This window comes from Buteo buteo, chromosome 7 (assembly GCF_964188355.1).
Source record: "Buteo buteo chromosome 7, bButBut1.hap1.1, whole genome shotgun sequence".
NCBI classification, from domain to species: domain Eukaryota; kingdom Metazoa; phylum Chordata; class Aves; order Accipitriformes; family Accipitridae; genus Buteo; species Buteo buteo.
The window spans coordinates 1,869,117-1,895,281 of NC_134177.1; the positions used below are offsets into that span (position 1 = coordinate 1,869,117).

The 26,165-nt window shown below is 44.9% G+C and overlaps 3 protein-coding genes across 8 annotated transcripts in view; 1 reads left to right on the forward strand and 2 right to left on the reverse strand.

Moving 5' to 3' along the window:
• Positions 1-1,549: 1,549 nt before the first annotated feature.
• On the reverse strand, positions 1,550-6,407 carry C7H3orf33 (chromosome 7 C3orf33 homolog). 2 transcript variants are annotated; one of them, XM_075031248.1, is made up of 6 exons: positions 6,158-6,398; positions 6,007-6,066; positions 4,175-4,328; positions 3,748-3,843; positions 3,240-3,400; positions 1,550-2,748 (listed from the first exon to the last, which is right to left on the reverse strand). In XM_075031248.1, exons 1-6 carry the CDS (start codon positions 6,236-6,238, stop codon positions 2,476-2,478), a joined length of 825 nt encoding a protein of 274 aa, XP_074887349.1. In that variant the 5' UTR covers positions 6,239-6,398; the 3' UTR covers positions 1,550-2,475. The 2 variants fall into 2 exon arrangements, with proteins under 2 accessions (XP_074887349.1, XP_074887348.1); XM_075031247.1 differs by lacking the exon at positions 3,748-3,843 and having other exon boundaries at positions 6,158-6,407.
• Positions 6,408-9,425: 3,018 nt separating this feature from the next.
• On the reverse strand, positions 9,426-20,788 carry SLC33A1 (solute carrier family 33 member 1). 2 transcript variants are annotated; one of them, XM_075031244.1, is made up of 6 exons: positions 19,875-20,788; positions 15,561-15,751; positions 14,722-14,906; positions 13,627-13,744; positions 12,544-12,759; positions 9,426-10,866 (listed from the first exon to the last, which is right to left on the reverse strand). In XM_075031244.1, the coding sequence occupies exons 1-6, from the start codon at positions 20,626-20,628 to the stop codon at positions 10,699-10,701; spliced, it is 1,632 nt and encodes a 543-aa protein (XP_074887345.1). In that variant the 5' UTR covers positions 20,629-20,788; the 3' UTR covers positions 9,426-10,698. The 2 variants fall into 2 exon arrangements, with proteins under 2 accessions (XP_074887345.1, XP_074887346.1); XM_075031245.1 differs by lacking the exons at positions 13,627-13,744; positions 15,561-15,751.
• Positions 20,789-20,886: 98 nt separating this feature from the next.
• The window catches only part of GMPS (guanine monophosphate synthase), a 32,550-nt gene continuing 27,271 nt past the window's right edge, over positions 20,887-26,165 (forward strand). The window contains exon 1 of one of the 4 annotated variants that reach the window (XM_075031242.1): positions 20,887-21,128. In XM_075031242.1, coding sequence (XP_074887343.1) covers positions 21,111-21,128 — 18 coding nt within the window. In that variant the 5' untranslated portion in view covers positions 20,887-21,110. Of the gene's footprint in view, positions 21,129-21,960; positions 22,168-26,165 lie in introns of those variants that run through there. The other 3 variants (XM_075031243.1, XR_012650880.1, XM_075031241.1) reach the window with 3 other exon arrangements.

Consider the following 26,165-nt stretch of genomic DNA (forward strand, 5'->3'; position numbering starts at 1 on the left):
ACTGAGTTGTGCTTTTTTGAGGGGGGAGGGTGTGGTGGTGGTTTTTTTTTAAAACAGATAAGCCTGGATGATAAGGAAAACAGCATTAACAAACAATTACAGGAGTCGACTTTCATGAAATCAGTTGTCACTGCAATCCCAAATCCCACACCACTGGGTTACTCTCTGTGAGACTAGTGTCGTCCATTACAGCACTGATCCCTTCTGCAAAGCTGCTTCCCTGGGTTTATATTCTGACTGAGATCTGCAGTAAGAGCACATCACCAAAAATTTTTGTCTTGTGCAACAAACACAAAAGGAGATCGGAGGCCTGAATTCAAAGATTTGGATATCCATCTCCACGATTCCTTCCAAAATTATTTCTGTAAGACTACCTCACAGCCACCAATACAGGGAAGGGAACTGAATTTAGTTCAGACCAAGGGGAGGCTTCCTCGACAGAAGTGATACAGCAGCTGTACTGCCACCCTTTAAAAATCCCTCATAAACCACAGCCTAACACAAAGGATACAGCAATTTGCTGTAATTCAGAAAAATCTCTAGGGCTTTTCTGAACTTCACCAAGGCTAAAAAGGGCTAAGAGGCAAGACTGCGAGGGAACAAGCTTGGTTCACACTCACCCACATCTCACCTCTGGTTGCTGGAAATGTAGCATGCTGTTTCCTGAGATTTTTCTCTCAGCTTTACAGGGGATTTTTTGTGAGAAATTCTCCTATGACTCATTTACAAAATAGAAGTGCAAAGTCCAGGCAGAATTATTTTTAATTATTACAGAAAAAAAATCCTACCTGTACAATTATGCCCAGTTTGGAAAAGCTCTTTATACTTACAAAGTGTAGGAACGGGAACACCTATAATGCCCCAGGAGAAGTGGATTATTGCCGAGGCTGAATTTGTAGTTCAAAATAAACTTTGAATTTTGCTTCAGAGAATGCCCTGGACAATCCCAAATCCCTGACTGTGACTTGTATGTCCAAGTACCACAGCAGTGGTTGGCCTAGCCCTTCACCGTATAATGCATAAAACCAGATGCCTCACTTTTTTTCCCCTTTTTTTTTTTTTTAAACAGGCACAGATTCATGGTTTCCAGCTCCTGTCAAGGTCTGCCTCTGCCCACAGAGCCGCTTCCCATCCCCCACATTGGTTTCCAACACTGAGGTCTGCGCTGCAGGTACTTCATGGCTACCTGCTCACTGTACTTTGCAAAAACCAGCCTTATCCCTGAGAGGACCCAGGAACAAAAATAGTAAAGAAGCACTGACATCTATTCTTACCCCAGGAGAAGCTGCCTCTTTTTTTTTTTTTTTTTTTTTTTTAAGAGTGTCAGGATTCACAATTTTGCCCTGAAGTCAGCAGAGAAAATGACATAGCAACTAATTGTCAGACAAGCAATGTTCAGCTATTAAGATTATTTTGTACCACGCTCTTCTCTCTAGTATTTGGTGGGCAAGGAATCGCACAGAAAGAAAGAAAATCTGTAAAACACTTCACTTTAAATAAATATTAGGACTGTGGGAGGTTAAACAAAGGTCAAGTGCTTGGTAACATGTAACAATGAACGTAAGAAATCCAATCTTTATTCTGAGAATATTTACAAAATAGAGAACAATACACTCTCATATACTTAGCACGCGTTTCAAAAATAAAACAAAACCAAGAATTTAAGTTCTTAGCATGGTATGGTCCACCTTTTCAAATTTCATGTTAAAGTTTTATTTTCATCTTAATTTTAGGTATTTATAGAACCATCAGAAAAAACAGCATCAGTTTTTTCTCTGCAGTTGAATGTTGTCTTCTAAAAATTTGCATTACTGACATATTAATTTGTATTCTTGATATACCAACTGTTGGGTTTTTTTTCCCCCAAGAACCTTTATTTGTTATGACCTTATCAGCTTTTTAAGATCAGCTGTAACAAATTACCTTTCATATTGGTAACAATGCAACCCATTATTCAAGATGAAAGATTTCTGAAACACAAATTATACACAAAAGCAGTGTTAGAACAGAATTCAAACAAAATGCTCGTGTGTAAACACATACCACAAGCTTTGTAAAGGTCTGAAATGGAGTTTTCTAACCAATGTGAGCTACGTAGTAATGACATGTAACAGAGAAGCATTTAAGGCCCAACATGCTGAACTAACACTCTGCTCCTCTTAAAAACTGGACTGTCGACTGCTTTCACTAGGCAGTTAACAGACCTGTGTAGGTGTTTAGCAGGTGGAAAACTGGACAACTAACTTAGGACATTATTGTGGAAAAGTTCGGCTTCAGAACATTTTAATTTGTGGCCTGCATGCTACTACTAAATTTCAATCCCATAGGGGTTAAAATACGGCATGAAGTAACTATGGGTTTTCTGTTCAAGACAGGGACCCTTGAAATCATGGCACTGTTTTTTATCATAAACTTACACTTTACATAAAGCACATAACATAGGTAACTGGCATTCCTCCAAGCAAGTCTCCCTTTTTACCTTTGAATAGAGCTTCTTAACCAGCTTGCAAATTGTTTCAATGTCTGTACAAATTTATTGTTGCTTATACAATCTCTGATTCTTTCAGAGTAGCTTTCTTCTTTCCATATTCCTTTATTTTTCTTCAAGGCCTTTAACTCTGCTCGAAGCAGTCTTTTGTGAAGTTTCCAGTACAGGCGGGAATCATGATGTAGTCCTTCAATACGTGCTGTTCTGCCAAGCCCTTGTCTCAAGAGCTCTTCATTTAAGCACACGCTGAGAAATCGACCCTATAAAAAGGCACATTAAATAAGATATTCACTTCACTTTTAAAACACTTTTATTTTTTTGTGTGAAGTCCCTCCGAGATACAAGCTTTACTTGTGGCTAAATCTACGCTCTGGCAGAAAGAGTTAAAAGTTAAGAGGAACCCAGCAGACTGTTAAAACCTAATAGTAATGCAAGACATTTGTGAGAGAACATTTGATAGACTAAACATTAGGCTAATCAGAACTACACAGTATAGCCTAGCACTATCTGAGAGACAAGTAACACTCATGTCATGAACCAGTCGGCAAAAATACTGGTCTTGAAATCAGATTTACAAATACAACATTTAAAATTCATATCAAGATAGATAATTATAAACATATATATATATTTTATATATATAAATAAATTAAATAATAACATTCCTTAAATGTACTGAGATAACTGAATTGCATAACCACAGTCAAACTCAAAACTGCAGATAAAAGTCAATTTTTGCCACTGCATTTACCTTATTTACTAAAACAAGGCAGTCGAGTGCCAAGTCCTCCCTTCCAAGAAGTTGGAACCATATCATTTGTTCGGGTTTCAACTCTCGCTGTAACCAGGCCATGCCGCTCGGAGCCAACTCCACTCCAGCAAGCCTTACCAGCAGAAGACCTTTTGATTGCCCTGATTATAGAAAGAGAGAACTTTGTTACTGAATGCAGCAAAGGAAATTTCATGCTTCGCACAGACCCTCAGCTGTTGGTAATGAATTTATTCCCATGGACTTAAAAAAAAAAAAAACCCAAAATACATTTTAGTTCCCCAAACCACTACTTATTTGCAAATAAGAATTTGGTCTCATCTCTCCTTCAGTAAAAAAAATTAATTCAAGATTGCATAAGTGGTTTAACCTGGTTTATTTTGCATACAAATAGAAAGAACTGCTTCCATTATCAGTCACTATCATTTTATCTGAAGGGGCAGAAACAATAGGCAAGAAGCATTAGCGCCTGCAGGTGTTCGCGAAGTACCCGTGTGACTCACGGACTTGATGGACGGCTTCTGCAAAGTCACAGGAAAACTGTCCCTAAGAATGTGGCTTGTATAAGTAGCTGCCAGATCTTCATCCGTAAAAAAAACCGTAATCCCAATAGAGTCTTTTTGCCAGGAAGGAAATGAGCTATGCAAGCAAATGAACTGCCTGCTTTTGCTGCCAGAAAAATATCACGATAATGATGCCAATTAATACAAATATCATACTGGCAAGCTGTTTTTACATGTCTCCTCGCAGCCTTGGATTCCCCAGTTTCCCACCTGTAAAGTAGGGAAAGACCAAAAGGCAGAACCAGAACTGTACCTTAACCCTTCCTCTCAAGCTTGCCCCTACCTGTTCTCCGTGTAGCCGCATGAAGAACAATGGTTCATTCCTACCCTTGTTCTTCACGAACTTTTACTTACATTTTCTCTGAATCGATGTAATGAAAGGAATGCTAATGGGAATGTGTTCAACTTCCAGGCCTTTCTCAGTTACACGATGTAATTTTCCCCGCAACTTCACATTCTTTTCTACAAACTCCACAGGTATATCCAAAGCACTTGTAAACTTTGCTGTCTATTGACGGAAAGAAGAGCAAGACAAATTTTTTTTAAAAAAGGCAGTTACAATCACATTAAATCCAACAACTTCTTAAAATAGTTTGGCTAATTACAGATCTATTATTAGACAGCATGGGCAAGTATATGTATATATTTTTAGTGGTAATCAGCTGCAGGAGCCATTACATGTTGGCCTTTCTGGACACTTAGGGATGTTCCCTGTTTTACAGGGCTTGCAATATTAGGGGTGGGCATGAAAGCAAGGTTTAGAGAAAGAACAGAAACACATTTTTTGAGCACTGCATATTGAAGTTCACTTGATTCACCACGAAAAGAGTGTTTTAGAAGTGGCCTGAACCCTGCTAGAACAAGGCTGAAAGGAAGCCAAGGCGTATTTAGAGATGCTAGCAGAGAGCAGACACACTGAAAACAAAGGTGGAGCGGGGAGGACAGAAACAACACAGCCTGTGATAAAGGAATAAAAGAGGAGAGGGACAAAAGCAGGTGTACACCTTTGAAAAGATCACAAGAAGATAAAATTTGATACCATAGCCACTGATTAACGGGAGGATTCAAAGGGACAGTTACATGATCACACAGGAAAACTAAGCTTAGCAGCAGCAAAGACTTGGCCTGCAGCAGGGCAGGGACCAAGTGGCCACCGGTTTAGGGGGTGGAGAGAGAAGGACAGGCACCGGGGTCGCCTGACACCCACAATTTAAGACACTAACGTCTAGAGGTCTCACTGGAAGAAGCCTTTTGTAGAACACTGACCTACTTCTACACACACCACTATGAAAAGTGCCGACCTGCTTATCTACAACTGCTGTGACACGCCAGCCATTGGGGGAAATAAAAAAACAAAATACCGCGACTAAACTCAAAGAGCTTTCTACTGTATGTTATTTATTCAGTAAACCTTCCCTTTTGTGGTCCGTGAGGTCTCCCACCAGGAATACAGAGATTCAGGACCTTGCAGGCAGAAAGCCTGAAGGTTTTTACAAACAGAAGTTGTTCGAGTCTGATCTCACTTGTGCTGGAAGCTCCAACAGCTTGATTAACACATTCCCAAACCCTCGGTTTAAAAAAAAACAACCCCAAACCATCAAACCAAGACCCAAACAAAACAGAAAAAAAAAAAGGAGAAAAAAGAATTCTGGCAACCTTTGTAGTTCTGGCTTTCTGGTAAGATTTTAAAGTGAAAACTTTATGCAAATGCTCTCTCAGGGCAAACTGCATTTGAAATTGTGCAGAAGGAAGACTGGGGTAACTATTATTTTTCACACAGCTGGAAGACCACGGGAGAACGGGTCGCTCTTTGCCTGGAGCTAGCGGTGAGGCGTTAGCGCCTGCCGTGAACCGCTCATTTTAGGAAGAGAAGGAAGTGCTAGGGCCAGGTTTAAAAATATTCAAAAAGCAGTTCTGTTCGTGGAAGTACGGAGAAAAGAGGCGAGAAAAACACCTCTACTTCGCCTTCCCTTTAGACTAAGCGGTACGAGGCAGTTCGGGCCGTACGCCACGAGCGACCGCGGGAACCGGGGAGATGCAGAACGCGCTTCTGCGTTGGAAAACAAGAAGGCCCGAGGAAGCTGCCCTCCGTTCCGGCCGCGGAGATGCCGCTCGGGAGGGCACAGCCGTCAACCCGGGCTCCCCGCCGCCGGCCCGGGAGGGACCCCCGGCCCCGCCGCACTCACCATGCGGACGCTGCGGGCCAGCACCAGCAGCCCGGCCACCGCCATCCCGGCGCTCAGGTTCTGCGGGCGGAGGAGAACGCGCTTCAGCCGTCGCCGTCGTCACCCCCGTCCCCTCAACCCGCTCCCCCGCCGCCCCGCCGGCCCCCGTTACCCGCAGGAGGCCGAGGTGCCCGTCGGCCCACTCGGAAAGCCGGGCCAGGCCCTCGGCCGCCCCGCTCCGCCGCTCCGCCATGGCCGCCCGCCGCTTCCCCGCCGGCAGCGCAGCGCAGCGCCGCCCGCCGGCCCGGAGCCCGGCCGGAGCGCCGGCATTTGGGGACTCGGGGCCCGCAGCCAGCCGGCGTGAACCTTCAGGCCCAGGCGCGGTCACGCTCCTCCGCTCGGGCAGCTTTAAAGGCAGGCTCTGGTGAGCGCTGGCCGCCGTTCCTAGCGCCCAGCGCCCTCGGGTTGGCGTTTAAACCGAACCGGCGACGAGCTTAACTCCTCAAAGCTGAGCCTGAAACGAGCTGCCGTGCAGGTCCCCGGTCGCACCTCGGGCCGCTAGATTAAGAGAAAAAACAACTTTGGAACACTCCCGTATTCATCACTGTTGTTTATTCTTTTCCCTACCTTAGTTCAAAACTGACAAATAGTCGTAATTCGTTACCAAAGGGCTCAAGCCAACCGTTTCCCTCAGCTGAACCAAATGCCCGTCTGTGCAATGCACCTATACGGTCTTTAAAGAAATACACACCTTGTAAGAACATAATCAGACAACGATATAAAACAGGATTTATGTTTACCCGAGTCTTCCATTTCAACCCGGTTGTAGGTTTCTACACAAACAGGCCGTACACGAGACAATACCGATGGCAGTCACAAGTCAGGATTTCAGGAAAAGCCCAGATTTAGTTGGGAATTTATAATCCAAGGGGTCAAAACCCATACTTGAATCAAAACTTTTTATCTAAGGTTCAAACTAAAACAATTCTTAAATTACTGGCTATGAGGCAAGCTGGACAAGTAAATATTACCCCTGTAATGTTTTTCAAAGAAAGCGGTGTAGTTGTTAGTTTTACTTTATTTACTAAGTGTGAACATTTTAGGATTAAATAATAAATACAGAAATAGTGCAAACTCTTGTTTTCAGCAAAACCATAACTTGTAGCCAAACAACAATTTGGAAGCATACTGCTGACTTCACTATAATGCGCACGTTGGGTAAAATGCTAAATAAGTAATAGCATTGTCTCATGGCAGGGGGGTTCAACAGAGTCGGACAATATCGCTGCCTGCAAAAACTCAGTTGCTCCATTCCCCGCTGTGGGGAGATGCTCTGCTTTCCCACAGTGGGCTCTACAGCATTGAGTCAGTGGCAGAACTCTCCTCTCTTCCCTATTTTATCAGATCAAAAATCATCTGAACGCCCTCTCTCATCAGCCAGTTTAGAACAGCATTTATCATCATGCTAAACTACACTAAGAACACCCAGAAGACAATGAAACAAAACAGCTTTACAGAAAACGAAGAACTGTTGACAATTGGCACTGGCAGATTCTTCGGTGTCCGTAACAAAGGCAAAATGTAGAGTTGGTATTTTAAAATAAGAACCGTGGGTGGTTGTGATGGATAGTGCACTGACAGCACCAAAATTCACAGGACGCAGGACCAGCACGTTCAATCCTCAGCCATTTCCTTGCGGGGCCGCAGGAGGCCGGGTGCAGCAGCAGCGGGTGCGCAATCCCATTTTATACAGCTTGTCAGATCTTAAACTTTGCCTTACACACCCTTTTTCTGGGCACTGGAATTGCAGAATAGAATTTTAGAGCACCAGTATTTGCCTCTTAAGGAAGTCTTGGGAAATGACAACAAACTACACCTGCGAGTGCAGGTGATGATGACTTTCCTGCACAGTATGTCCCTGTACCGACAGATGTGTCTAATGGGCACCAAAGGGGAGAGCTCTTGCTCTCCACCTCCCCTCCCTGTGTCCTCCTGCACCCACCCTTCACTCTACCCTCTCCCCAAGCACCCATCTCGCTTCACAATGATCCTGCTCCGGAATTTAAACCAGGACAAACCCTTTACCTACAAAAATACGGTTTCTGCTATTTCTCTTCTGCTAGAGATAACACACATCTGACTGCCCCCCTGCCCCCTGGCCCGCTCATGCCAGGTGGGAGCAGAAAGCCCCTGCAGTAACTAAGGGATCTATAGCAGGACCTGGTACCATTCACCTTCTCCAGCTCCCGTTTTAGTAACGGACTCTCAAGGAAGAGGCTGGGTCGCTTCTTTCTTCTTGTCTTTTTAAAAAGTTTTTTTTCTTTAATGTTAAAGATATATAAGTCTACAATAATTCTATTATTTCAAAAAAATAAATTATTTCACTTTAAAACAGGGTTGGGAGAAAAAATATAGCAAGACCAAAAGTTTACTGGTTCTCTTCAGCAACCTGCTAATCAGCTGGTATAGCCGTAACATTTCTGACTTGCGTTACAACATAGCAACACAGATTAAAAAACCTAATACATCAGTTGTTTCTCTAGTTTGAAAGAGGAGACAGTTATTTAATTTAGTCACATTTCATATATATTACTACCGATTTGGAGCTTATGTTTAATTCTGATGTTGTCAAGATCATCTAACATACTGATAAGCAATCTTCAACCCATCTTTATTAATAACAAGTTTCACTGGCACCTTAAGAAATAGTGAAACAAAATCGCAAAGTAAAAGCCAACTCTAAAACACCTACAGATTTAATTTCCCATATTCTGCACTTGAGAAGTTTTTCCTCAGTGTCAGAAAAGTTAAAAAAAAAAAAATCCCCAGCTATGGACAAGATGCGATTAAAGTACTAGAACAACGGGCCGCTTAAAGACACAGAACTGAAGTACCTCATACATAGTTAATCCAGTAGAGATGATCCGGCTAGGGCTGAAAGATGCATCCACCCTTGACTACACATCTCCAATATATTCTTTTTATGCTTATGCAGAGGTGAAATTGGAAGACACTTAGTTTGGGGAGTAAAAACAACATGCTTTTATTTAGCTTGACTGGTTTTGAGGTATTTGAAACAAATTGTGAGAATGTGCTGTGGCTGGACCACAGATCACAGCCAGGGGAGGTCAACAGCTCGGGGTTTGGCTTTCCACCGACCATCAAGGGTGTCACTGAGAAGGGAGAGGGGAAGAGACAGAGGAACAGGCTTCAGTGCCCAAGGAAGCACTTGGTCACACTGTCCTCTTCTGGACACCTTCTTACTCCTTATGTCACGTAGACACTTTGTACACACCCCTACATCCCCTCCCGTCAGCCAAAACTTACTTTTTTCCTAAAACACAGTAACAAAAGATCCACAACCCCCTCCGGAGTTTGGAACACCAAGCTCAGGATTGCAATACTTCAAAAAATATTGACAAGGCAAGAAACACAGAATGGAAAAGAAAATCATGTACCTTTCAAAGGTATTTTTAATAGTTTTTTTTTAATAATGATGTACCATATACATCCAACAATGTCCAAGTGCCCTCTCTCTAGGCATACAGTACACTTGCTGTACGTCACTAAGGCACTCAGGAGGGAAGTCATTTTTGATAAATGCAACTGGAATGTTTCCACTACACAGCATCAGTAACAAATTTCTGTAGCAGCTCTACCACAGGGTTTTAACTTGTTTGATTTATGTGATAGCAAGTCGTACATCAACTCGCTGGGAATTTGGCAAGTTTGTCATCACCAAATCACTTTCAAAGGCACTGATCATCTTTTCTTACCCCTAGCTGGCAATAGTCACATTTTTAAAACTGATTTTCAAACCGAATGCTTGAATTTTAGTGACATAGAGGAACCAACAATATCAATTCATTCCCTCAATAACAACTGCTTTCCAAAGGTCTGCAGGCCCTCTCCTTTTGAAGCCTGTCTTTGTGTGCTAGCTGCTACACTATCCAGTTTACATCTTCAGGACTCAAGGCTTAGAATATTGTGCGTTACTCTTAAGTCCTACCTTACAGCAATTTTTCATCAAGAAAGTATCTTGAATGTAAATCAAAATCCTTTGAAACAGCGGAAATAAATTAAACAAGTGTAATTTGTTTATAAAAATATTTTCTTATAAATCTTTAAAGCTTATAAAAGCCAGAAAATACATTTAAAAGAATCTCTGAAACATTTCATCCTTTGAGGTGTGATTACAGTTCAGAAAGTGAGAAGAAACAAAGCCGACAGACATTTTATGTTTATATTCCCACAAGGAATTCCATAGGACAACACTCTTAACCTACAAGTCACAATGCCTTTGACATCCTTCCCTGGGTCAATTCCCTGTGTCAGATCACTTCTGTTTGAAAATAAAGAGCTGGACCTTAGCTGACAATGCTGCTGTTTAGACAGACATGGCACAATTAGCTTTTCCATAGTTACTGTATAGAAATTCAGACATTGGTTATACCAGCAGCCATGACTGAAGCTAGAGCTCTGGGATATGTATGTAGCACATAGGTGCCATTTTTTAACAATTACTTTCTGAACTTACATTTTCATATTGGGAGGGCAAGTGGTATCACATACAAACATACCACTGCCTCTGCCACCCATTTTTCCAGTGATGTGGCATTTAAAAGTACCTATATTCCTGTTTATTTGTTATGGGATATGTTTTTGTAATAAAACTAAAATGACCTTGCCAGTCCATTCAATATTTAAACTGCATCAATTGGTCCTCTTGCACTTCCACGAAGTCTGTCCTTCGTCCTGAAGCTTTTTAAATTTTGGCCCAAGTAGGAACCACCAGCCAAATCCCAGAATGACACAAATGACAGATTCCACATAGTAACCGTCCAAGGTAGTAACACAGGAACCACCAGCTTTTGTGCAGAGCTGAAACAGAGAAGCAGAAGTTGATGCATTAAGTATTCTCTGGAGATACAGAAACACAGCCTTTTAGAAAGTAGGCATTAGATATCCACTGTTTTTTACTTGCTCTTGGTTATGACAAAATGTATTTGTTTACTTTTCCTTGTTTCTTATGGAGTTAGTAAGAGAGGCTTTTGAGCTTACCATCAGTATGAAAAGTAATAAAACTGTTATAAAACATTTGGGAAATGGAGCATCTTGGCCCAAGGGGCTAACTCTAGAAAATAGAAAGGGCCCAGCTGTCTCATGCTGGCCTGGAGGTGCAATCACTGTTCTGAATTCCATGAAGAAAAAAAAAAAAAATTTTTTTTTCCTAGCCATCCAAACTGCTTCTTTAGAAATTATACCCTTGCATCTCACCACACTGGATCTGCAAATAGACAACACAAAATGCTGCGCATTTCTGGGAAAAATAAGCCCAGGATGTTTTTTAATTGCAGAACTGGAAGACAAAAACTCCAGCATTTAAAGCACATGATCTGCTATTGTTAATCTTTCAATACTGCAATAATCCCAAGATAAATCAAACCTCTGAGTTGAGGTTCTGCCAGCATTTTTGTTATTCTGAGACATGTCAAGATTGGATTAGAAATAAGAAGGGAGTGGTGGTGGAACACCACCAACAGGGAGGATGTGAAAAAAGATCAGAGGAGTGAGGTGAAGGAGGAAGGACTTAAGTTCAGTAGAGGCCCAGCCACAGGGAACCCAAGTGGTGGCAAGCTAATGAGACACAAGCTGAAAAAGCACCCATGTGGAAGCAATTTCACCTCTGCAACTAGTAAAAACTGCAACTCCAGTCCAAACAAGTCATGTTTGACTCCTAGAACACTTTGTTTATGTAGAGAACCTCCACATCCCAAAGAGTCCTCGAGTTCAAGAGTGAAATAAATCTCAGTCATGAGTATGGAAAAAAGCCCCAACAAAAACTGCCAAAACATTTCCACCCTTCCAAAGAGTCACGCTAAAATTTCTCATTTTCTTATGAGGAGGTGAATTTGAAACCTTGCTTTCCAGGCAGTTTTGCGTCCTGTTGTTTGATCTGTGTACAGTAGCACAGCATGTTCTTTGTTCTCTTCCACAGGGCTCCCCAGAACTGCAAAGGGAGCCAGTCACACCACTCAGTTTCACATGGAAAGTGAAGATCAAAGACAGAGAGCAAAGTAACATCACAGGAGAAGGCAGCAAGGTATCCAGATAGGAAGCCTCCAGAAAGACAGAAGGAACAAAAACCTACCACAAAACTTAAGGGGCCTGGGGGACAGCCAGCCTGTCAAGAACAGAGCGCCTCATTACACAACTCTGAACTTAGCAAGGTATCCTCTCAAAAATGTAACTACAGCCTCCTTACACCCCAGAGAACGTGGCACCAATCTAGTGCTTCTACCACCACCTTTTCATCCCAGCCCAGGAAGAAACAGACAACTACTCTGCAACTGCATATCTTTGATAAGATGTTAGCTATTAAAAGTGTACAGATAAAAACAGACTTAATTTTATCAGACAGGAAAATTAGCTCGATCAGTGGGAATTTCTAAGCAAAAGCTATGCACTATGAAGGTTTTCAAAGGCAAAAATATACTAAGAGAAGCAATTTCATTGAGAAATTATTGAACAGGGACTTTCACAGCCTCCAAAACTTACTTCTGCAGCAACTGTAGTTCCACAGGTCTGTTCCCGGGCCCCTGCACACTCTTTCACCGTGAGTGGATCCACAAGCCAGAGTGCAACGGTGGAAGGCCAGTTCCCCCCCAGGTTTGACACAGTATTTAGAAGTGTCATGTAGGTTCCTCCAATCAGTGGATCGCTGACTTTGGCATTGAAAGCCATTATTGCAACATACATGCTATACAGCGAGATCTACAGAAGAGGTAAGAAAACACACAGGACAATAAGGTCTCCCCAGTTACAGACAATGACAACTAAAAACCCTAACATAAAAACTGTTCTAAGAGATTACTTTAAGTTAGCAACATTGACTGAAAAATAATCCCAACAGCTTAAAAATTGCACAAGAGGGAAATTACTTCTGCAGTCTGGCTCTCTACTAACAGCAAGAAGTAGCCTTGCCACTTGTCTGAAGTCACGCTGAAATGGAGCCAGCCTCACATGTACTGGAATGACTCAGGTTTTCAAACCGCAGTATAATAAGGCCAGCTAAAATAGCATATAAAAATAACACTTTTGCCTTGAGAGTTGATTTTTAAATGCATTGCATATGTTTTAGTTCTGATCCAAAGCCCAGTGTGTATCAGGTGTTTGTTTTCCAGGCCTTCGGATCAGATCCATTATGACGTTCCTCCAAAATCAATAAAGCATTTTTTCTAGGACCAGGATCACATAACTTTATGGATCTGCACAATAAGCACGATCATCATCATGCCTGTGAAACTCAGTCAGAATGCTGGGATTTCTCCAACTCCACCATGCTTTTGAGCTTCTGGGTTTGGGGAGGGGGGGGGGTAAAATCTGGCAAACAAAAGCAGATCTGCTCAACTAAAAGTAACTCCACAGAAGATGTCCAATGTAGCACACGAAAGAGGGAGAAATAATTGTGGCAAGAGTATCAAAAGGAAATATAGCCATAGAGCACACAGGTCAGACTTACAGGAATTCTAGTGTAACTAAGGACAAAAGCAGATAACGGCAATCAATTATAATCCTCTAGTTGACTGATACGAAATGCCCTCCTGTCCCCCTCCCCTTCCCACATACAGTGTATGTTACCTGATGTAAAGCGTAACTCAACAATACTACAACATAGTAGTAGACAGGAAATCCTCCTTCATGTTTTACTTTAGGAGTCCACCATACCAAAAAAGCAAATTCCAGACCGAGCAGTAATCTGGAGGAATAAGAAAGATAATTCGTAATTCAAATAATTCTCCCGGTGTGTTTCCTTGATACAAAGCAACTATTGAATATTTATACATACAGAATACATTAAAATATTTTATATCTAAATAGTTATGACGCTAAGATAGAATTAGATATTAAATATTTGACAAGCACTGAAATTGTAAACATTTTATACCTAAACAATTCTGTCTTCCATATAAACATAATTCACTGCCAGATGTCCTATACTAGCTTTCTCTGTCATTTCACACAGAAATTTATTTTTGTAGAAAGCAACATAGATGATACCCAACCAAATTCAGCTGGAGCAAGATCTACCCACCTCCCTTTTTTTTTTCTTTTTTTTTTTGGTAAAAACATACATAGTTGTGCAAGAACATGTTAAAGTTAATGGCTACCCACTACAGACACATTACATGATTTACTGAGTAATGGCATTAGGTAATTTGCTGGATTCATTGCCTGTAGAATTCCATAAGGAAACTCCTATATAAAACACTTAACACAGAAATGAACTGTTTCCTTGTCTGTATCAGACTAACTCAGCTCCTTTTCCTCTCAGTTACCTCAGTAAATCATACATCCAGCAGATGCACCAAATGACTTGTCAATGCGTTCTGCCACTCTTACATTGGGAAGCACACATAGTTTTACAGATACAGTCTCAGATCTAGTCAGAGGGATTCATGAATAAGGAGCTATCGACACTGAGTAAGAGCAGAAGGGTACTGCTCTAATGCTGTTGTAGATGCCTCTTAAAAACACCTCATGTTCTACTTGCTTTCTTACATGTGATACTATATGAACCATCTTCGAGGCACAAGACACAGAGTTCAACTTACTGTGAGAATTCTGTCTTACGTTCTCGTATCTGGAAGTTAGAGAGTGACACAAGAAATCCTACACTTGATCTGAAGACTCAAAATACTACGTTTCTATAAAATGAGATTTGTTTGGTTTTACCTGAAAGGCATAGCTTTGTAAAATGTGTTCAGTGGCTGGGGGCCTGCTGTGTATTTGCTGATAATCAGAGGCAATATTATCTGTAAAGGAACCATTGGAACTGCCAGCAGAGCTAAGTGCTCTTTCGGGACTCCCTCTTCCACCAATTTGAGTCCTGTTACAGCATCTGCTGCTGAAAATCCAACCTGCAATGTAAGTTAGACAAAATAAACTGAGGAAAGCAGTGATAGTTTCGCTACAAATTCAGTTTACTCAGTATTAAGTAAATTGAGAAATGTGTTCAAGTCACTTCTATCTCTGATTTGTTTTCCAAATAAGTTCTGAGACATGTTCTACGCTTGCAGACTCTTATTGTCATCAGCACCAAAACTATACCATGAACATTAAACATAGCAATGACATTGATGCCCATGCCTTAACTGCTGTTGGTGTCCATGATGGCCAACAAGAAGCCATGGAAACCTAGTGTGTACAGAGTTGCAGATTCTGGGAATAGTATTTATGTTAAAAGAAACATTTTCTGGCCTTTTAACTGCAGACTACACAAACAGCCTAACTGTTTAAAAGTGTTTTAAAACCAAATTTCTTTAATATTAGACTGCAAACTTCTCTTTAATGCTTGTGTGAACACTTACAAAAGTGCAGACAAATGTTTTCCACTGTACAACCCTGCTTAGCACGATGATATAAGCAATTCTGTTTCAAATTTCATGTGAAAATTCAGAATTCTGATGACAGCCACTAGCAAAACTAAGAAATAAGTTACATCAGAGGGACTCAGCAACCTTTCAGACTCTGATATCACCAGCACCTAACAATTCATATGTGTATTTACTTACTTTTGCTGTGAGAATCAAGAGACAGAAAGTAAGAACTGCTGGCATCTTGATTATTGAGAATAGCAGCCTGTATGTATCAGTGATGCCTTTTGTTTCTTCTTTTGTTGGTGTTAGTTCCTTGTTTTCCTTTTTCAAAAGGGCAACCAGTGTAGTGGTAATTAAAAAGACAGCTCCCCAGAAAAACAGGAAATCTGGAGGGCAGAAAGAAATAAAATAATAATAAAAAAAATCTTTCTAGCAGCCATCATCAACACTTCATTAACAATTCACTGAGTATCTAAAATGCATTTATTTTGCAAAAATATAAACCTAATAATAAAAAATTGAATAAGAACATTACTCATTGACCCTCCTAAAAAGAAGCAACAAAAGCGAACCACAAACCCATAGCTACATACAGTAACTGACATAGCTCTTCAATGCCCCTCACTCTATAACCACATGTTTGCTTGAGATCCCAGACAGATGAGCAGCAGCAAACCGGGTCACTTCCCTGGTGTTCTGTGCATTATTACCACAATGAGCATGTTGGAGGAGAAACAAATAAAAATGAAAATTTTGGAGGATTACACATACAATGACTAAAAGCTGATAAAGGGGGAAAAACCACATTTGATAGTTACAAGATGGGGAAAGAACTTCAGAGGAAGAAGTCATTCACAACTCTCCAGTTGATTTACTGTGTAGTCATGTAACTATTCTGTGCTGCAGTTCTATACTCACTCTATAATATCTATCTACCATCTGAAGCAAACAAAGATTTATACTTATGAGTGTAAAGATGGCCTGATGAAAGTCCTTACACAGTTGTAAAGGGTCACTCAAATGTGTCTGTTTCAAGTGGATATTATACTTGCTAACTTTTAAGTGCTCTATTTTAAGCAGATAAAATATTTGCTAAATTGTGGATTTGAAGTCAGCAATAGTAAAAACGCACCGATACTTTATGGCAAGTACTTTTTGAGTTAGTGAATGGATTAATCTAAGATAATCCTATCCTCTACCTTTATGAAAGAGGCAAGAAAGAACTCAGTAACATGCAGAGGGTAAGACAGAAGTAGCCTTTTATCTTCCTGGTCAGGAGCAACTCCAGAAGCCTCACGGTGACTTGAAAGTAAGCAGCAAGGGCTGGTGAAAGGGCAAAGACAGTGCAAAGGTTTAGTCAATTATTAGCTGCTTCTTACGCACAGGAAGAGAACAAGCACAACAAGCACGGAAGAAAACACAGGAAGACTACTCTAGGTATACCCTACCATTCTCAGTGTAAAAGAAAAAAAGGTATTTCAAACCATTTTCTGCTGCTTCCACACCAGCTACTTTTCCCTTTTCTAAAATAAAGATCTCATAACCAATGCTGTAAGATTACTCTCTCCTCTGTTAAACAAAGGTACCCGGAACACATATTTTTAAGTAAAAGATGAATTTTCAGAGTCACGCTAATCACAGCTACTGTCTACAAAAGCCTTGCAGGAGTGGTACTCTAATAATAGCACTAAGCATTATCACCGCAGTGAGAGACCTACAGTGCGAGGATGGGAACAGAAATAGCTCTGAGCATCATCGCATGAATACTCTTGATCAGGTCAGCCCTGTCAGCTGCAGTACAGCAATGCAATGGCTGGATTAGCAGCAAAGCAAAACAAAACAAAAAAAAAACAAAGCAAAAAGAAAAAAAGCCATATATAATAGTCCAGATTAAAAAAATGTTTTTGTGGTTGTAGGCAGTTCACACAAAATAAGGTACACTTTCTTTCAAATACAGTAAAGTCCACTAACAGGCTACAAGCAAAAGAACTTTAAAATTATAGTTTACACAAAGAATTTCTAGCACAAAGTTTCTGGTGCTACCACTGCTGCCTCACCCCCATCCCTATCTTGTCTCTGCTTCTACACTGTTACTAACAAAATAAACCATTGTGTTCAGGCAAAACAAACTTTTGAACTAGATCAGGCATGGACCAGGCTGGAAAACAACCATCAAAAAGGTGTGCCAGCGGGTACCGGTGTTTCATCACAACAGCTTTAAGTAATTCTACAGCTGCACATCTCCTCCCAAGAAAAAGGGTGCTCCACAGTCACTGGCCCAGGTAAGTCTGGGCTGCCTTGAAGGGACACCTTCTTCCTGAACTCATACTTACCTCTCTTCCTTCATGCTGGAACAGGCATTCATGTGACTGCATGGCAAACTGGACAGGAATCAAAAAACCCAACCAGTAAGCTTCCCCCCTCCCTCCTTTAAAAAAAAAAACAAAACAAAAAGAAGTCATTTGAACAGCAAAGTGCTAAACTCCTATATGTGCTAGCACAAACAATAAGCCCAATGAAACGTATTTCTCACCTTCTTCTCTAGAACTTTAGCCTAAAACAACATAACACAGCATTTGCCTTGATGAATGGTTTTACATTTGTTCATATTATTTCCCAAATGAGATCTACTAATGCTGTTGCTTCTCAACAACTTTAAGCTGACTCGGGGTCACGAAGTGTTGACTTGTTCTTTCCCTAACATTGGCACTCAGCCTATGACAAAAGTGTTCAGAGATCTGAACTGTCAGAAAACTATTCACCTTTTTAAACTGTAAAGTTTTCTGCTCCTTTAACTGCCCAAACCGGCTCATCATGAGCCCCGTTACAAAGATGAGTGCTAGGACCAGAAATCCACTCTCCTCTTTTCAGTGAGCTGGTTTACAGTACTCCTGCTCTATAGCTGCTTCAGGAGAAACGCCGACACAGGAAATTGTGGCATACACTCACATGATCAAGGGAACAGAAATTTCTTGCAGCCAGTTTTACCACCAAAAAAAACCATATCCTGCAACTATAGTGTCCGAGTTATTTGCCTTTCTTACTCCACCCAGGTTAGTACTTCAGGACAAGTTAAATAGGTTGCATTGGTGTGTTTTAGTTTCGGGATAATTTTTTTTTTTTTCAAAGACAGCACTCTTGTAATAGCAACAAATCCATTTATACAAACAGAACTGAGAAAAAAAACCAAGACAATGAAAAACCTGGACCATGGAGGTAAGTATAGACAAACCAACCTCTCTTAACTACACTAGTGATTTGCAAGTTGCATCAGCAGTAAAAGACGTCAGTCTGCTGCTGCAGCCAGAGGGAAGAGACACGCCAGCACTGATGAACTACACGGTAAGGGAAAACAAAGGGAAGCAATAAACCAGCAGGGTTACTTTGAGGACTACTCTATATGCTTGTTGACCTGTAGACCAGGTGCAGGGTTATCAGTGGAAAGGAAAGAGAAAGACTACTAGTTAGCAATTGGGACAGCTGCATAGACAAAATAAGTAGAGCAGTCTTGGAAAACTGATATCCAGATTTATCAATAAGATAGGTACAGGATAGAAAGCAAAAACTAGCCTTTAAACAACAATTCAACTCAGTTTTGGCACACCCTTTCTCTTACATGATACAGGCAGACCAATCAACGTAAGAGAGGGAAGGAGAAACTAAAGCCATGAGAATTTACTCTTCATTGCCAGCCATGGTCACTCTGAGACTGCAACCAGAAGTGGTGCCAGTTTTTCCAGTCCTCCCATAAGCTGAGCTGACTAAACTCACCCTTGCAACCAAAACACATGCATTTTAAGCATCTTCTAGATCATACGCCTAACATCAAGCACCACGCATAACCTTTCTGGAAAAAAAAACCAAACAAAAACCAACTAACCCACAAACCACCAAACAGAAGACATCCCTACACTAACAGATAGTTATGGTTGGATTACCAGACTCCCATTTAATTCATTAAAGAGAAAACAAAATCCCCCTTAATTTACTAAAATAATGCCTTCCTCCAGAAACGGTTACATGGTCAACCCTGAACACCTGTCATTTCTATTTCTGTGAACAATACCATCTTGGGAGAGCCTTTTCTTTTTTAATTTCCCCTTTCCTTCCTCCCAGAAGGAGATGATCTTAAAAGGCCTCCTTAAAAAGAGGCAAGGCTTTTCTTCTGTTTGTTTTTTTTTAAACAATAATGTCTATTCCACGGCCATTAAACTAGGGGAGGGAGGGGGAAATTCTCTCCAAAGTGCTTAGGTGAGCCAAGATAATGACAAGGCAGGTTTCCCCACACTCTTAAGCTCAGAGAAGCCTGGAAGTTCAGTGCATGTGGCAGTGGACTCCGCCAGCCTCCCAGCAGGCTGTGCATCCTCACGGGCGGGGGACAAACCAAACCGGCTCGGTTCACAGCGCCAAACCACCGCTAGCTCTGAATGGAGCTTTGGTCCGGGCTCAGGGAAGAAGCATCCCTGTCCCAGCATCAGCACGCGAAGGCCGGCGGTACCCAGGCAGTACCTGAGAGGGTAACAATCCCTTGGGGCTGGGGCTGGAACCGCAGGTACTTGTTGCAGAAGGAGGCCGACTCGAGGGCCAGGAAGAGGACGTTGCCCAAGAAGTAGCCGGCCGTCTGGCCCACGGAGTTGCAGGTGGAGGCATAGCCCACGTTCTCCCTGGACAACATGGTCAGGGCCCAGCCGTCCACCGCGATGTCCTGCGTCGCCGCCAGGAACTCGAAGAGGAAGAAAGTCACGGTGAGGGCCACCACGTCGGGGCCCCGGCCCTTCCCGTCGCCCAGCAGCATGTCCACCTGGGTGGACATGTAGATCATGAAGAGCCCCAGGATGTACTGCGTGGGCACCAGCCACGACTTGCGGCGGCCAAAGCCCCGCAGGTAGACGGCGTCCACCAAGGGGGCCCAGAGGAGCTTGAGGCTGAAGGGCCAGAAGACGAAGCTGAAGAAGGCCTGGTCGGTGTAGCTGGCACTCTTGCTCTGCAGGATGAGGGGGACGCTGCCCGCCAGCCCCAGCGGGATGCCCTGCAGCACGTACAGCACCAGCAGCAGCAGGATGCTGCCCAGCTCCGCCCGGCACCCCCGCGAACCCCGCGAACCCGCCTCCGCCGGCAGCAGCGCCTCGGCCTCGCCGCCCGGCAGCCCGTCCCCACACAGCGCCAGGGCGGGCGGCGCCTCGCTCCTCACGTCCAGGCAGTGGTGGTGGCTCCCGGCCCGGCGCTGCCGGCCGCCCTCCTTAGCCGCGATGGCGGGCGACATGTTCTCCGCCCGGCAGCGGCGGCAGCGGCGGCGGCAGCGGCGGCGGCGGCCCGGGGGCCGTGCCGGGTCCCCCGCGGGCCGAGGCGGTGAGCGGTCGCCGCCGCTGAGGAGACGCCGCGCCGCCGGCCCCGGCGACCGCCAACCGCCACCGCCCCGCCCCTTCCGGGCAGGCGGGGCGTCCGCGGCAGGCGTGGCTGCGCCTCATTGGTCCGCGGTAGAATTACGTCAGGCCGCCGCTGCGTCCCGCTGCTGCTCAATCCTGACTGACCGGATCCCGCTCCGGGTCCGTCCCGGCCGCGGTCGGTCGGTCGGGGTCCAGCGGCGAGTGAGGCCTGGCCCGGCCGCGGTGTGCGGCTGCCTCTTGGGGTGCAGAGGGGAGCCCGGCCGTGCCGGTGTTCGGTGGTGTTCGGGGCCCCTCAGGCGCTTTCAGACCTTCCGCAGGGAGCGGGCACCCGCCACCGGCCGGTAAAACGCCTTGTTAGATGGTCGGTAAACAGCAGGTGAATAATAAAAATTAAGTTTTTTTTTTATTTATTTTTTTCTCTTTGTCTCTCCCGTACTAACAGAAATAATAATCAGTAAGAACCGAGGTAAGCGAGTGTTACTTTTTTTTCCCGCCGTTCTTTTACCCGTTATTTATACAGTTACGTGACGAGACCATCAGAAACGCATTTTGTGTGTCTCGCTTTTCTTCCCGTTTTAACTCTTGAAGTATTCTTCCATTTTAATATTATTATTATTCTCGAAAGACCCGTCGCAGCCATAACGCAATTAAAACCTTTAGAACAAAACCTGCACGCTGGTGTTATCCCTGGGACGGAACTGCTCGGCATCCGATGGCGACACCAACTCCAGGAGCCACCTGACTTCTCGTACTCGCACCTTTCCTCTTTGAAGTGCGAAGACTAATAATTTTAAAAGCTCCGAGCAGGGTTTCCCAAAACGTGTCGGGAGCGTTACCGGCAGACTGCCGTCGGTGCCGTGACCTCCCTCGGTGTCTTTTTTAAAGAAATTCCACCCGAGCAGAAGCAGAAGGTGCGCTTTATCCCAGGCAATACTGACACACAGATAAAAACGCTTGTCGCGAAGCCTCGGTCCCGACCTGCGTTTTTAGCCTTAAGACGGACTGAAGCGAGCCCCGGGACCTCCCGTAAGCCGGGCTCGGTTGAGGTGGTGGTGGAGGGGGGGGGAGCGCGGCGGGCATTAAACCCACCCAGCGCCGATCGCCGTGACCCGCTGCGCACCCACAAAACCCCTCAATCCCGGTTTCTGACCCCAAAACCCGCCCGGCCACCGCGCTCCTCCCCTTCCGCCGGAGCGGGGCCGGGCCGGGCCGGCTCCTCCTCCCCGCGGCGGAGGCGCAGCCGGGCGGCATTAGCTCATCGCGGCGGCGGTTCCTCACGACCCTTTCTTTCCCCCCCTCCCCTTCCCCCGTTCCCTTCTCCCCACCTCGGGGCCGCCCGCCCGCCGCTTCCCGCCGGCCGGAGGCGGCGCCGCGCCCCGGCAGCCCCCATGGCCCTCTGCAACGGAGACGCCAAGGTCAGTGTCCGCCGCTTCTTCACCCCCCCCCCCCCCCGTCTCTACCGCCGCGGCGGCCCGCTCCGGGACGTTGTCCGCCGTCAGGCCCCGCTTTGTGCTGCCGGGCCTGGCCCGGCCCGGCCCGGCCTGGGTTGGGTTGGGTGAGCTGCCGCCTCGGCCGACGGGCACATGGCGCGGCGGGGCCTGGCCTTCCCCCGGGGCTGCGGGCGGCCCTGAGGCGCCGAGCAAGGGCCGGCGGCGGGCCGGGGAGCGGGGTCGGGCGGCTGTGGGTGTGGGGACCGGCGGGGTGGGCAGCTGCCCGCGTCCCCTGCCCTCTGCCCCCCCCCTCGCTTCTCTCCCGCCGCGCTGCTCTCCGCTCGTTCGGTCACAACAGCGGTTGCTCTGAGGAAATGAATTAATTTCGCCATCTGGATTTTGATAGGGTTTGGTTTTTTGTTTTTTTTTAAAATATTGGCTCCTGGTGTGGCCGAACCCGCCTGGGCCGGGTCTGCTCGGTGCCTCGCACGGCCTGTGCTACCTCTGAGGTAAAACCGAAACGGGGCTCCCCGGGGGGACGGCCACCACCTTCCCCGGCAGCTAGCCACACCGTTCGGGGCGTCACATCCCGGGGAGAAGGGTCGCTCCTTCAGCCAGCTTGGGAGAAAAGTCGCTTCGCTTAATTGCCGCAGAAGCGGGCAGGCTTGCCCGCGCCAGCCCTCGTGCAAGGCCCGCTGGCCCTGTCCCGGTGAACCCCGCTCCCCGGGATCGTGCCGCTCCCGCAGCATCGCCCCGTGTCCGGTTTGCAGCGACGGTGGCCAAAGAGACGTGTGTTGGCGTAGCTGTTGCGTGCCGGCGTGATAGAATGACTCATGTGCCATCGTGAAGTTGAAGTTTTTTCTTGACAATGCAACTTCTGAACCAAAACCCTGCAAGTGGGCTCGAGCTGCTCCTGTAGTAAGATAAAAGCCGCCTTCTAGACTTTTTATCTAGTTTGCAAGAAAACGTGACCCTGAGGGGTTTCTTTAAGTGCATGGTTGGTCCCTACTTAAGTTTTCTGACATGCTTTTCCCTGACCATCGACACAATCCCCTCTCCTGGACAGGGCTGCTCCTGAGGGCTCCTCTTCTCCGGGGCGGTCACATCCAGAGCTAGCTGTGCGAGGACGCGAAGCTCGTCTTCCACGAACCCCGCTCTCGCAGGAAGCGGGTAACGAGAGCTAAGGAGAGCGGTTTCCGCAGGGGGCCAGGTCCCAGCAGCCATGGGAAATCTGCATGCAACTTATGTAAATTAAAGCCCTTTTGAGATAACGGGTTGGGGGCTCTTGTATCAGTCTCGGGGATTGCCTGAGTTTGAAGGAGTTACGTTCCTGTTACACTTTGAAAAAACATGAGTAAGTGTTCTTATACCTGCTTAATTTTAATACCACAGGGAAACAATTAAACTCTTGTAAAACCTGTGCTGGCTTGAAAGTGTCAGATCAAGGCTCCTGGTTTAGGCTTGTCCTAAGTTATGAGTGTGGGTGAAAGCTCAGGGCTGAGGGCTCGGACAGAGGGGATTGCTGCTGCAGACCGGGCTCTGCCAGGTGTTTCTTGGTACTCCAGAATATGACTGTGCTGTATGTTAATGTGTTTTTATAACAGTTTTATAAATTGCATTAATGAAAATTCTGTGAGTGTGTGGGTGTGTGAAATGCTGAGAAACTCCCTGATTCTGCAGAATTGGGCTGTTGGGAACCTGCAAACTTAGTTTAAAGCACTAGGTAGGTACACAGAGGAATAAGATATGCGGTGTCCTTAGCTAGTAATGCAAGCCTGATGGCAGGTCTCCTACCACAGCTCGTTATAGAACTCTTTTTTTTTTTTTTTTTGACACCCCCACCCCCCCAAAAAAAACCCCAGCAGCGATGGAAGCTTTTTTTCTTCCAGTGTTACCAAGTGGTAGAGCTGAAATGATGGCTCGAGGCTGACCCTTGCCATGGCAGTGCAGTCAGAGGTGGCGATATGGTTCAGGTGGCACTCGGGACCTGGGTTCCAGGTCTTGGGTCTGTGAAACAGCGGGCAAACGGCAGTCTGGAGATACAGCGTTTTGATAGTGTAATCACTTTGTTTTGTCAGTCGTACAGAACAGTAGGAATTCTAAACATATGACGTGGGTTTTGGGGTGACTTGTGATTTAAATTAGCTGAATATAGACTTCTCCCCTCCCCCCCCCCCCCCATTTTTCTCTCTGCGTGCACAAGTTCCGTTCTGTTTTTAGTCCCGCTTTCAGGACATCAGAACGGTGCCTCTGTCTGCTCTGCCCCAACGCCTAAACCGCCTTGGACAGCTGTCAAACCAGCTTCGACAGAAGTTCTCAAAAATAGCAAGTTCTCCAGATTTTTGTGAAAATAGACCAGGAGAAGACAAGGAACTCTAGTTATACCCCTACTGAGGGGAAAAAGAGCTCTTATTAGAAACTGGAGAATCCCCACTAGGAAGAGGTGCTGGCTCCATAAACCCTGTCCCTGCAGGAGCTGGGCTGTCTGGTATCCTCTTCATCTTTCTCCTGGCATGCGTATGGTATACAAACGCACAAGCTAAACTGATTTGTTGGCTGCACATTGACAGCATCTGTTCCTTTTTTGATTTTATTAAATGAAGTTTCCCTTGTTAAATTTGGGTTCAAAATCTCTAGCCTTGGAACTGTGCCTTTAAATAAATAAAGCCAGATCCTGTACTGACTTACCGCCTTTCTCCTTCCTCTTTTTCCATGTGATTTACGGTAGCATTTCCATTGGGCTCTCTTCAGACCTGAACGTCCTTACAGTTTTACTTAAGCTCAAAAGTAAAGTACAAAAACTCCTCTGATGCAGTCCGTGTGGTAATGGTTGCCTGCATTAACTCCCAGATGGGGTTTGCATGGATGTACACTGGGGAGGTGCTGCAAGGTTGCCTACAGGAGAAAAGGACAGTGGGCAATGCTCTGTGTAGTACTAGGAGAAAATTATTTTAGCCTGTAGTTTAAGCCCACATCTAAGGGAGCAGTGAGTTATTAGGCCACCAACTGAATGATTTTTTTATTTATTTTTCTGGTGAGGTGCATGTTGCCTTGCTCATCCTAACATGTTCCCCGTAAGGAGATCTGTGTTGCTTGATGGATGCAGTGCTTTTACTGGATTTTAGCCCAAATGCCCTTAGCATCATTTGAGGAAAAACCTTCTAGGCTGGGTTTGGAGATTTTTGGGAGGGTATTAAAGGACTCCCAGTGAAACTTGGGCAATGAGCTATTACTTGAAGCCACAAAGAGTCATCTTTCAGGGCCATGTAAACAGCTGAGAAGTAATTCTAATGTTGATGCAGTTATCTGTTGAAAGTGTTCCTCTGATCATTGTGCAAAATGATGCTATACATGGCAAGAGTGAAGAAGCAGGGGCAGCTCCGTGAAGGGGTTTGCCAGCTTGAGAGCCCAGTGCTTGCATCTGGGTAACTGCAGCACAGAGGCTTGTCCGGTTCGTTCTTGTGACAAAAGGGTATCTATCACTGTCCTGCTTTTGCTGAGGAGAAGTAAGGAAGGTGCAGGTTTATTTGGGATACAGACCTACTTATGCCACCTTACGCAACGTTTCTCAAACTACTGCCAATGTAACTTTGAGCTCTTTTTGTTTCACGTGCACGTCTTCCACCCAGAGCTGTTGCTTGGGCCCAGCTGACTACACCTTACTTCTCAAAGCAGCTCGGTGCCTTCAGGGTAGGGTGCTGAAAATGAGATTTATTTACTAGCTACAGATGTAAATGCTCAGCCATCGGTCCAGCTGAGCTGATGCCAACAATAACTTGGGTTTAGTCTTTTTTTATTGTAAAGTGTAAAAGCTGCCTTCACAGAGTTGTACTGCTTTCTTACTCCTTCTGCAGGTTCTTAGGGGTGGTCTGCAGGTTGGGAAATGCTGGGGTACAATGTGTTGTAGCGCTGCTGGCAGGTGGGACACATCTGTGCAAGGGCTGGCTATGCACCCGTGGTGTGCCCGGGGGTCTGGAGGGGAC

Coding starts and splice junctions, on each gene's coding strand:
- SLC33A1 (XM_075031244.1), bottom strand. CDS start 20,628: ATGTCGCCCGCCATCGCGGCTAAGGAGGGCGGCCGGCAGCGCCGGGCC. Junction 15,752..19,874: donor AGGGATTGTTACCCTCTCAG/GTACTGCCTGGG, acceptor TCTGCCCTCCAG/ATTTCCTGTTTTTCTGGGGA. Junction 10,867..12,543: donor GAACTACAGTTGCTGCAGAA/GTAAGTTTTGGA, acceptor TCTCTGTTTCAG/CTCTGCACAAAAGCTGGTGG.
- C7H3orf33 (XM_075031248.1), bottom strand. CDS start 6,238: ATGGCGGAGCGGCGGAGCGGGGCGGCCGAGGGCCTGGCCCGGCTTTCC. Junction 6,067..6,157: donor GGCACCTCGGCCTCCTGCGG/GTAACGGGGGCC, acceptor CTCCGCCCGCAG/AACCTGAGCGCCGGGATGGC. Junction 4,329..6,006: donor TGGCCCGCAGCGTCCGCATG/GTGAGTGCGGCG, acceptor TTCCGTCAATAG/ACAGCAAAGTTTACAAGTGC.